General features: G+C 41.1%; 1 protein-coding gene across 1 annotated transcript in view; it reads left to right on the forward strand.

Moving 5' to 3' along the window:
* The first annotated feature begins 798 nt into the window (after nt 1-798).
* LOXHD1 (lipoxygenase homology PLAT domains 1) overlaps nt 799-12,657 on the forward strand; it is a 205,397-nt gene continuing 193,538 nt past the window's right edge. The window contains exons 1-2 of the mRNA XM_070934571.1: nt 799-1,210; nt 6,848-6,962. Of these exons, the coding sequence (XP_070790672.1) occupies nt 799-1,210; nt 6,848-6,962 (527 nt within the window). The remainder of the gene's footprint in view (nt 1,211-6,847; nt 6,963-12,657) is intronic.

Here is a 12,657-nt window from a genome sequence, read left to right on the forward strand (position 1 = left end):
AGGGGTGTCAAACTCATGTTGTCACGTCGTCGTCACATGACTTATCGGGACTTCCCCCCCTTTTGCTAAACTGGGGGTCGACGTGGCCAGCACGTGACGCATCCGGCCTGCGGGCTGTGAGTTTGACACCCCTGCCCTATACCATTTCAGACAAATGGTTGTCCAATCTCTTCTTAAAAACTTCCAACGTTAGAGCATTCACAATTTCTGGAGGCAAGTCATTCCACTGATTCATTGTTCCGTCAGGAAATTTCTCCTCAGTTCTAGGTTGTTTCTCTCCTTGATTAGTTTCCACCCATTGCTTCTTGTCCTGCCCTCAGCTGCTTTGGAGAATAGCTTGACTCCTTCTATAATCTATAATATTGTGCTTGCATGCACACTCACACTCACACAGAGGAAGGAAGCCCTCCACAGCTGAGTCCCATGAATAAGTAATGGGACTGAAAAACAACACAAGTCAAAGAGGAAACTGAAGATGTGAACGAAAAAGGCATTCGGATCAAACCACTGGAAGACGGAAGGTGTAAAGTTAACGAAGAAGTCAGACACTTTAAGAAGCCAACAATTTATATGATTGGGAGAAAGGAAATTGTCACATAAAGCAGAGGCAGAAGGAAGAGTTAGATGCCATAAGAAAGTTCAAGAAACAGTAGAGGAGTGGAAGGTACTTAGAAGGGGAGGATCAAATCAAGAAGCAAAATCGAACAAACTTAAAAGAAAGAAAGCAAGTCCACCTTGGAGAAGCAAGTAATGGCATGGAAGAGAAGAAGAAGATTAGATGAATAGCGGATGACAAGAATGAGTTCGTCTTCAGACGAGGAGGAAGAGGAGGAGGACTTGGAGGAAGAGGAGGACAAGGGCTGCAAAAGAAAGAAGAACGTGAGAAAAAGGGACTTGGCAGAGGTGAGAAGTGAAGACTCATCGGAAGACAGCAGTGAGGAGAGGAAGAAGAAAAAGAAGGAGAAGAAGAAAAGAAAGAAAGAATGCAGTGACAGCAGTGAAGATGATGATGACGATGATTATGGCCACAAGAGAAAGAAAAAAAAGAAGAAGAAAAAGAAGAAAGGTAAGAAGTCCAAGAGTAAAGAGAAGAAGAAGAAGAAGAAGAGAAAGGATGACGAGAACTTCGCAGAGATGTACAAACAAGAGCTTCTGGATTATCACTCAGAATCTCCTCATGAAACTGAAGACGAGTACAACAAGAAAAAAGGTGAGATGGATAAATTTATTAAAATGTTTTTTTAGCTACTGCTTCTTATGGTTTAATGCAATGGTTTTCAACCTGTCGCTTGCAGACTCCTGGAGGCCCGTGATATCATCATAGGGGCTCTGTGAAGGCTTGATAAAAAATTATGATTTCGATCTCGAGTTTAAAAAAAAAATGTTATGATTTAAATCTTGGGGGTCCATGGCCATAAAAGTTATTTAAAGGGGGCCCATGGTGAAGAACAGATTGATGAATGGTTTAATGAATATGTCATCCAGGCAGCAGAAGGCTGAATTGGTGCGTAGCTGGATCTTAAGGGAAGACTTCTATTTAATCCTCTTTGGCTCTAAAATTAACTCCTTGGCTTTAGATTAGGGCGTCTCCAAGCTTGGTAATTTTCATCCTGGCTGAGGAATTCTGGCAGTGGATGTCCACCACTCTTAAAATCCCTGCTTTAGACCATTCCTGTTTTCTCTCCCTGATCAACTTCACAAGGTTGTTTTGTGGGTGGAATAAAAATTGCCATTGGACCAGGGGTGAAATCCAAATTTTTTCCCTACCGGTTCTGTGGGCGTGGCTTGGTGGGTGTGACAGGGGAAGGATATTTCAAAATCTCCATTCCCACCCCTCCTGGTGGAAGGATAGTGCAAAATCTCCATTCCCACCCCACTCTGGGGCCAGCCAGAAGTGATATTCGCCAGTTGTTCGAATACTCAAAATTTCCGCTACCGATTCGCCAGAACCTGTTAGAACCTGCTGGATTTCATCCCTGGGTTGGACATACGTTAGTATGCTTTTCTGAAATGTTTGGAGGAAAGGTGGAATTAAAACAAAGTATTTAAAAGAAGAGAGAGTTTTGAGAGTCGCTTAAGATGAAAAAGGCAATTTCTCTTCTTTGGGAAACGTGGAGTCTCAGTATTAGCAGAATGATAGATAGAACAGAACAGAATAACAGAGTTGGAAGGGATCTTGGAGGTCTTCTAGTCCAACCCCCTGCTCAGGCAGGAAACCTTACACCATTTCAGACAAATGGCTGTCCAATCTCTTTTAAAAAAAAAACAAAAAACTCCAGTGCTGAAGCACCCATTTCAGTCGGTAACAGATACCAAGGAAAATGGGTGGAAATAGGAGAAAGAAGAGACACAGAGACTGAGGCAGCTGCTGGACTGTTGGGTAAACAATTTTGTGAGACCCATGAATGGTGGAATTAAGAAAAGCCACCTTTTAGAAACTCTGAGAAGCTCAAGGGCAGATTATTCTGCCACAGAAATATTCTACATCATTTTTTTTTCTCTTTTGCGGTTCTACGGTTGTTGATTTTATTCTTCATACAGGTTGGTCCTGAACGGATATTTTATTTCTGAACACCACAAAGAGCCACAACAATGAATCAGTCAAATAAATAAATTCATTTAAGCCCCAATTTCCACGATTCTCTCTCTGCACCAATACAGGTAGTCCTCGGCTTACAACCACAATTGAGCCCAACAACTTCCTTTGCTGAACCAGACGGTTGTTAAGTGAATCATGCCCCATTTTACGGAGGATGCTGCAACGGTTGTACGTGTGAAAAATGGTCATAAATCACTTATTTTAGTGCTGTTGTAAATTTGAATGGTCACTAAATAAATGGTTGTGAGTCTAGGATTACCTGTATTTAAGGCTTGAAGTTGGAAAAAAAAAATTCTGCAGGAAGGCTGAGGTAAATCACATATGTATTTTTGCCAAGATAAATATATGGTTACAGTAGGTCTGTGCCGCGGTGGCTCAATGGCTTAAGATGTTGAGTTTGTCGATCGAAAGGTCGGCAGTTCAGCAGTTCGAATCCCTAGTGCCATGTAACGGGGTGAGCTCCCATTACTTGTCTCAGCTTCTGCCAACCTAGCAATTCGAAAGCACATAAAAAATGCAAGTAGAAAAATAGGGACCACCTTTGGTGGGAAGGTAACAGCATTCCGTGCGTCTTTGGCATTTAGTCATGCTGGCCACATGACCACGGAGACGTCTTCGGACAGCGCTGGCTCTTCGGCCTTGGAACGGAGATGAGTACCGCCCCCTAGAGTCGGGAACGACTAGCACATATGTGTGAGGGGAACCTTTACCTTTAGGTCTGTGCAGTTGCCATGAGTCAGGCTCAGTTAAATAACATTTTTACTTTTACCTTACAGTGTAATATAAAAACTAACCAGTAGTAATAGTTGTAAACTGGGACATACTCCATTAAAGCTAATAACACGTTGTTCTTAAGTGCTAAAAGAATTATTATCACCTTCGGATGTTAGGCACTTTAATTCAGGGTAATGACTGTATTTGCATAACGCAGACACTGAATTATGAACTTTCTAACGTTTTAGCCCAGCGTGTAGCTGAACCGCTCCATATGGTTAGTTTATGGCTTAATCTCCTCTGTAAAACCAGGAATTTAGGTTAATTGAATAATGTATGGTTCAATTAACCATGAATAAATAAATGAACATATAATATTACTTCCACGGAGGGAGACGGTTAAGCAGAGAGGTTGTAGAGATACACGAAGGGGTATCGATACACATAAACAAGCTACAAGTTATTTTGCATTATTAAATAACTGACTGAATGTTCGGAATAAACACAGGAAAAAAAGTAATTCCAGACTTTCCCCCACTTGCTTTATTAGTAAATATTTCTACTAAAATGAAGGCTCTAGGAAATTTGCTCAATGGGGATATAATAATTTGTTTAGATTATAAAATCTTATTGATAACAGGATAAAGATAAAAAAAATTATTGAGTCTCTTACTATACAGTACCCCTGCAGAAAACTGCAGAAAAAACAATTACCACCAACCTGCCTTCCATTGAGGACCGGTATACTGCATGAGTCAAAAAGAGGGCTGTGAAAATATTTACAGACCCCTTGCATCCTGGACATAAACTGTTTCAACTTCTAGCCTCAAAACGACACCATAGAGCACTGCACACCAGAACAACTAGACACAAGGACAGTTTTTCCCGAACGCCATCAATGCCATCTGCTAAACAAATAATTCCCTCAACACTGTCAAACTATTCACTAAGTCTGCATTACTATTAATCTTTTCATCGTTCCCATCACCCATCTCCTCCCACTTATGATTGTATGACTTTAACTTGTTGCTTGTACCCTTACGATTTACATTGATTGTTTCCTAGTATGATTTGATTACTTATTTGTACCCTATGACTATCATTAAGTGTTGTACCTTATGATTCTTAATGAATGTATCTTTTCTTTTTATGTAGAGAGCTTATGTAAACTAAGACAAATTCCTTTTGTGTCCAATCACACTTGGCCAATAAAGAATTCTATTCTATTCTATTCTATTCTATTCTATTCTATTCTGTTCTGTTCTGTTCTGTTCTGTTCTGTTCTGTTCTGTTCTGTTCTGTTCTATTCTATTCTATTCTATTCTATTCTATTCTATTCTATTCTATTCTATTCGACTTGACTCGACTCGACTCGACTCGACTCGACTCTATTCTATTCTGTTCTGTTCTGTTCTGTTCTGTTCTGTTCTGTTCTGTTCTCTTCTGTTCTATTCTATTCTATTCTATTCTATTCTATTCTATTCTATTCTATTCTATTCTATTCCATTCGACTTGACTTGACTTGACTCGACTCGACTCGACTCGACTCGACTCGACTCTATTCTATTCTATTCTATTCTATTCTATTCTATTCTATTCTATTCCATTCGACTCGACTCGACTCGACTCGACTCGACTCGACTCGACTCTATTCTATTCTATTCTATTCTATTCTATTCTATTCTATTCTATTCTATTCTATTCGTTTCCATGTCTTCCAATAAGTAGCACAGCTATTACAAAAACAAGAGGTAATATTGAGACGTTTGACTAAATTTGAAAATCTGATATCGCATGCAGGGTGGTCCTTGACTTATGACCACAACTGAGCCCACAATTTCTGTTCCTAAGCGAGACAGTTGTTGAGTGAGTTTTGCCTCATTTTATGACCTTCCTTGCCACAATTGTTAAGTGCATCACTGCGGTTATTAAGTCAGTAACGTGGTTGTTAAGTGAACTTGGCTTCCTTATTGGCTTTGCTTGTCACAAGGTCGCAAAAGGGGATCACATGATCCCGGGACACTGCAACCGTCATAAATATGAGACAGTTACTAAGTATCTGAATTTTGAAGGTCATTAAATGAACTGTTAAGAAGTTGAGGACTATCCTTACTGTTGACCATTTGTTAGGTGTGATTATTACTGAAGTATGACTCGGAGGATTATATCACTAAATAGATAGAAATAGAATTAAAATAACAGAGTTGGGAAGGGACCTTGGAGGTCTTCTAGTCCAACCCCCTGCCTAGGCAGGAAACCTTACACCACTTCAGACAAATGGTTATCCAACATCTTCTTAAAAACTTCCATTGTTGGAGCATTCACAACTTCTGGAGGCAAGTCGTTCCACCGATTAATTGTTCTCACTGTCAGGAAATTTCTCCTTAGTTCAAAGTTGCTTCTCTCCTTGATAGGTTTCTACCCATTGCTTCTTGTCCTGCCCTCAGGTGCTTTGGAGAATAGCTTGACTCCCTCTTCTTTGTGGAAGCTCCTATTGGAAGACTGCTATCATGTCTCCCCTAGTCCTTCTCTTCATTAAACTAGACATACCCAGTTCCTGCAACCGTTTTTCATATGTTTTAGCCTCCAGTCCCCTCATCATCTTTGTTGCCCTTCTCTGCACTCTTTCTAGAGTCTCCATATCTTTTTTTACATCGTGCAGAACATGAATATAATTACAGTACAGGTAGTCCTTGACTTACAACATTTCGTTTAGGGATCGTTCAAAATTATAACGGCACTAAAAAATGTGATTTATGACTGTTTGGGGCAAAACTCAGTTAACAACTCCTTTTCTCTTTCCCCTTTCCCCTTTCCCTTCCCTTCTTCATTCATTTATCCCCTTCCCTTCTTCATTCATTTATCCCCTTTCCTTTCCCTTTCCCTTTCCCTTTCCCTTTCCCTTTCCCTTTCCCTTTCCCTTTCCCTTTCCCTTCCTTTCCTTTCCTTTCCTTTCCTTTCCTTTCCTTTCCTTCTTTCCTTTCCTTTCCTTTCCTTTCCTTTCCTTTCCTTTCCTTTCCTTTCCTTTCCTTTCCTTTCCTTTCCTTTCCTTTCCTTCCCTCCCCTTCCCTTCCCTTCCCTTCCCTTCCCTTCTTCATTCATTTATCCCCTCTTCCCTTCCCTTCTTCATTTATCCCCTTCCCTATTTCATTTATTTTTCCCCTTCCCTTCCCTTCTTCATTCATTTATCCCCTTCCCTCCCCTCCCCTGCCATACCATTTCATGCCTTTCCCTTCAGTTATACAGTCCCAGCTTCTCCAATTCTCTTTAGAAATCTTGTGTTTTAGTCCACACAATTCATGGTAACCTTTCTGTGCTTATCTTCCAAACTGTCTGAATCATTGAAGATGTCCTTGGCAGAGCCCAGGTGAGTCAGTCAGGTGTGCTGAAGTAGAAAAAAAAGAGCTTCCAGACCCCGAATTTACTCAGAATTCTAGTTTTTCAACCTTGATTTTAGGATCAGCTATAAATCTATATGGCTCCTCTGACTTTTTTTAAAATTTTGATTACCTTTCTACCTTTTTCCTTTACTAGTCTATGAAGTGGTGACAGTCACTGGAGACATCAGGGGAGCAGGGACTGATGCCAACGTCTTCGTTACACTCTTTGGTGAATTTGGCATCACACCAAAAGTCCATCTGACCAGCAAGTGAGTACTGCCAAAAATACACAAATTCCGCAGAGCGTTATAAAAAAAAAATGTTGAGACTATAGAAAGAGTGCAGAGAAGAGCACTGCCCCACATTTTCCGGAAATGCCTTACACAGATTTTTCCTGACTTTATCTCTGAAAATTCAAGCCATATTGATTTTCCAGTCCCATTTAACAGAAGCTTCCACCTGATATTTTAATTGATTTGATTTTAAATTGGGTGTTTTAAATTTCTGGGTTTTAATTTGGGCCGAAATTATTTAATAATTTTAATTATTTTTAATTGATATCTGTATATTTTTGTGTTTTTAATAGGCTGTACACCGCCCTGAGTTCTTCAGGAGAAGGGCGGTATAGAAATAAAATTATTATTATTATTATTATTATTATTATTATTATTATTATTATTATTATTATTATTATTATTATTATTATTATTATGTACCTCCAACCTCGGCCGAAGAGGTTGTAGAAAAAATGCTTTTAAAAATAATAATAAAAAAAAAGTTGGCCACGCCCATCCAGTCACATTACACCCCCCCCCCCAACCAAACCATGCCCACAGAACCGGTAGTAACAAATTTTACATTTCACCACTGACTTGTACCTTAGCTTGTATTCCTCAGTGATGTGGCAAGGTTTAAGGTGACGAAGAACGGATGCTTGCCTGCTGCAATTATTTTAAACAGTGTACATCGTCGTCTTAAGCTATTTAAATATTTTCCAAGAGGAAAATATCTCCCTCTCTGAATTACTCCAGTTCTGGCCAGTTGAAAGTAGCCTTTTCTGCATTGCATTTAAGCTACTGAAGATGTTCTGATTTTAAGCTTACATTTGGCTGATCCCTTAAAAGCATGTTTATAACTATATGCCTATTACTTCATGTCTCCTGGTGTATTTATCTTCTCCTGAGTGTTATACCTTAAGCAGAAATACCCATTTTTCCAGGCATCATGGCTTGGAACTGGCTGATCATCTCAGCCCGCTGAGCCTCCAGGCACCGGTACCTGGCCTTGCATTCCCGCAGGTGTTCCCTCTCCTTGGAAAGCCTATGCTACTAGTCCTCAGTGAGGTGCTTCTGCTGAGCCTCCTTCTCAATTTGAACTGAGCCAGATCCAATTTGAACTGAGCTGTTTGGCCAACTCTTTCTCGTGGTGGCTGCTTAGCTCCAACAACTGCTTCCTGTTGGGGCCCTAGGGAGCGTGGGCGGGGAGCCGACGAGTGGCTGGCAGGGGAGGGGTGAATAGAAGCTGGCGAGGCACCCCTCAATGTGAATGACATCGAATTGGCCATGCCAACCCACTCACATGACCACCTAGCCACGCCCGCCCAGCTGGTCATTAGGCAGATCATATTAGTGGTCCATGGGATTTAAAATTATGAATTTAGTGGTCCCTGAGGCCCGAAAGGTTGGGGACCCCTGGTCTAGTCTACTTGCCTGATCACAAGAAAAGCTACATTGGGGCTTATTTATTTATTTGTGACTTTGAGTCAGTGTTGCCTCCTGGCAGCTCCCTGCAGTTTTCTTGGCAAGATTTCGAAAGTGGGTTGCCCTTGAATTTTGTCCCATTTTATGACTTTTTTTTTTGCTACAGTCATCAAGTGAAGCACTGCAATTGTTAAGTTAGTAACATGTTTATAATGTGGATATAATTTCCTTGGACTTCACTAAGGCATTTGATAAAGTAGACCACAACTTACTATTTGATCAAATAGAAAAATGTGGGTTAGACAGCATCACCACCAGATGGATTCGTAACTGGCTGACCAACCACACTCTTGTAAGTGTGAAAAATGGTCGTAAGTCGATTTTTTCAATGTGATAATTTTGAATGGTCACTAAATCCGGATCTGCGCACCTTCCGTCGTGCTCTAAAGACCTTTTTATTTCACCAGGCGGGCCTGGCCTAATTTTCTCCCTTTTTAAATTTTTTTTAAAATTTTAATATTTTTAGTATTTTATATATTCAAATGTTTAAATTTGTTTTAAATTGATTGGGGTTTTAATCTGTCTGGGCCAAAACTATTTAATTTGATTTTATTTCTGCTTTTTAAATTTTGTATGTATGTATTTTATTGTTGGCTGTGCACTGCCCTGAGTCCTTCGGGAGTAGGGCGGTATATAAATCAAATAAAAGTAAAGTAAGTAAAGTAAATGAATTATCGTAAGTCAAGCACTAATTGTACAGGGACAGTTTGCATTACAATGTGTTAGTGTCCCATTTAAACCTGTTTGGGACAGGTAGGCATGTTTTCAAATAAAATATAAGAGCCTTCAGCTACCCATGATTTTTTTACTTTGTAAGAAAATGTAGAGTCCCAGGCGCAGAAGGGATTTGGACAATAAAGACAAGACAAAAGGATAATCTTTTGCAACATGTTACACCAGGGGTGTCAAACTCAATTTCATTGAGGGTCGCATCAGGTTTGTTTTGATCTCTGGGGGCCTGGGTAGGCGTGGCCAGGTTGGGCATGGCCAGCTCAACGTCACTCGTGTCGGAGGCGCCTGTGGTGGCCCGAGTATTTTGCCAATGAAAATGGCTTCCGAGTTCTGTTTTCACCTGTGACGGCCTCCTGCAACCCTCTGCCAGTGAAAACAGAGGATGGGAGGGCTGCCTGTGGCCCTCGCGAGATCCGTTTTCACTGGCAGAGGCACTGCAGGCCAGGTCCTTTGCTGTTTCCAGGGCGGCCACATGTGTTGTGGCCTGCCGGCGGCCAGCAGAGCTGGCAGCAGAGTCGGACAGTGAGGAGGTTGGGGAGGAACATGGGCCAGTCCTGGGGGCTGGGGAAAGCTCAGACGAGGGCTCTGTGTTGGAGGCAGAGAGGGAGCTAGACAGCAGTGAGGCAGAGGAACAGATGGAGCCCGTTCCCAGTGTGCGCATGCACAGAGCTGCCAGAAGACAAGAACAACTCAGAAAGCAGGGTCGACTCAGGAGTAAAAGCCACACCTTGGAGATGATTGGCCCCTTCCATAGGAAATAAAAGAGGAGCGAATGAGGAGGGGGCTTTGGCAGGAAACAATTCGTTCAATCCGTGACTCTGAGAGACTCTGTGCCAAGTTTTGCCTTGTACTGCGGTTGGAAACAACCTTACCTGGCAGCTTGCCAAGCGAGATAAGGTGTGTTGATAACTATGCCTTTTGAAAAACTGTTTGGCCAAGCCTTGCTGCAGGGGTGGGTTCTAAATTTTTTTACTACCAGTTCTGTGGGCGTGGCTTATTTTGTGGGTGTGGCTTGGAGGTCATATGACTAGGTGGGCGTGGCTAGCTGGTCAGAGTCATTTCTGGAAGGTCCTCGCACTTACGACCAGTCCTCACACTTACGACCTGACTCATTTGTTTGCTTTTAACACTGATCAGCTGTAGGGCGGCCCTTTGAAGCCCCGCGGCAAGAGTTTAAATAGTTTTTTTCCCTCTAGTCATCAGCTGGGACTCAGGAGGCAGCAATAGATTGGGGGTGGGACCAAATAAAAGGTAAGAATAATGTGGGGGGGGGTGGGGGGGGAGGGCAGGGGGGGAGAACCGGTTCGGTGACATCATATCATCACTGCTACCGGCTCAGCTGAACCGGACCGAACCGGGAGGAACCCACCACTGCCTTGCTGACTGTGAATGAACGTAATTCACAATCGGGTAAATAAAAGAGGTTTTGCAGGACTCTGCTTCCTGCTTTTTAAGAGAGCTTAGGTAGAACAACACGGGCCAGATCTAAGCACCCCATGGTCCGGATCCGGCCTTCAGGCCAGTGGTGGGTTTAATTTTTTTTACTACCGATTCTGTGGGTGTGGCTTGGTGGGCGTGGCATGGTTGGCATGGCAGGAGAAGGATACTGCAAAATCCCCATTTCCTCCCGATCAGCTGGGACTTGGGAGGCAGAGAATAGATGGGGGTGGGGCCAGTCAGAATTTTTACTACCGGTTCTCCGAACTACTCAAAATTTCTGCTACGGGTTCTCCAGAACTGGTCAGAACCTGCTGAAACCCACCTCTGCTTTGGGCCTTGAGTTTGACACCCTGTGCTAGACTTTTGAAATAGTTTAATTAAACCACTGGGTTCCCCCCACCGCTTAAATATACCTTTTTATTTTTTCAAATTGTTTATTTATACATTTTTCTTCTTCTTTAAATTGTACATAAATGCTTAGTGAGCAGTGTATTGTCTGGATCCATTTGTTGATACAAAGTATTAATAACCTGACCGTGAAAGTAATATTCATAATCACAACCATAATTAAAATACTACCATAATAATTAGAATAGAATAGAACAGAATAGAATAGAGTCGAGTCGAGTCGAATGGAATAGAATGGAATGGAATGGAATAGAATAGAATAGAATAGAATAGAATAGAATAGAATAGAATAGAATAGAATACAGTAGAGTAGTGTAGTGTAGAGTAAAATAATAATAGAATAGAGTAGAGTAGAGTAGAGTAGAGTAGAGTAAAATAATAATAGACTAGAATAGAATAGAATAGAATAGAATAGAATAGAATAGAATAGAATACAGTAGAGTAGAGTAGTGTAGAGTAAAATAATAATAGAATAGAATAGAGTCGAGTTGAATGGAATGGAATGGAATGGAATGGAATGGAATGGAATAGAATAGAATAGAATAGAATAGAATAGAATAGAATTCTTTATTGGCCAAGTGTGATTGGACACACAAGGAATTGTCTTCGGTGCATACGCTCTCAGTGTACATAAAAAGACAAGATACATTCGTCAAGAATCCTAAGGTACAACACTTCATGATAGTCAAAGGGTACAAATAAGCAATCAAATCATATTAGGAAACAGTCAATATAAATCTTAAGGATACCAGTAACAAAGTTAAAGTCATACAGTCCTAAGTGGGAGGAGATGGGTGATAGGAACGATGAGAATTAATAGTAATAGTAATGCAGACTTAGTGAATAGTTTGACAGTGTTGAGGGAATTATTTGTTTAGCAGAGTGATGGTGTTCGGGAAAAAACTGTTCTTGTGTCTAGTTGTCTTGGTGTGCAGTGCTCTATAGCGTCGTTTTGAGGGTAGGAGTTGAAACAGTTTATGTCCAGGATGTGAGGGTTCTGTAAATATTTTCCCAGCCCTCTTTTTGACTGGTGCAGTATACAGGTCCTCAATGGAAGGCAGGTTGGTAGCCATTGTTTTTTCTGCAGTTCTAATGATCCTCTGAAGTCTGTGTCTGTCTTGTTGGGTTGCAGAGCCAAACCAGACAGTTATAGAGGACGTGCAGATTACAAATAATTGCTTATTTGCAATAGAATTCCTATATCATTTACTAAATATACCTTTTTAGAAATGTGAACATTCGTAGGTAGGGTGGGGAATGCCAAGGTAGTTATCACAAGCACACATGGTGAACTCTGGCTGACAAATGACTTGTGTGCAGGAGTAAATGTTTACATTATCACATGTCCTGGCAATCTGTTTCCCTCCAGATGTGCTAGGCACATCTGTTTCCCACTGAGCCTCACCGTTTATTATGCCAGCTAGAGGGATGAGAGTAAAATGCAAAATATATAGAAAGCACCAAAGGGCTTTCTTAATGGGGAAATAACTACGGGTACTCCTCGATTTACAACAGTTCATTTAGGGACTGTTCAAAGTTACAACGGCACCGAAAATGACCCTATTACTTCATCAAATTTAAATCTTATCTTATCTTAAAAATATACCAATTTAACAATTAAACA

The sequence above is a fragment of the Pituophis catenifer genome, unplaced genomic scaffold (genome assembly GCF_029215685.1).
Source record: "Pituophis catenifer annectens isolate HBS135680 unplaced genomic scaffold, rPitCat1.0.hap2 SCAF_2, whole genome shotgun sequence".
Classification (NCBI taxonomy): Eukaryota; Metazoa; Chordata; class Lepidosauria; order Squamata; family Colubridae; genus Pituophis; species Pituophis catenifer.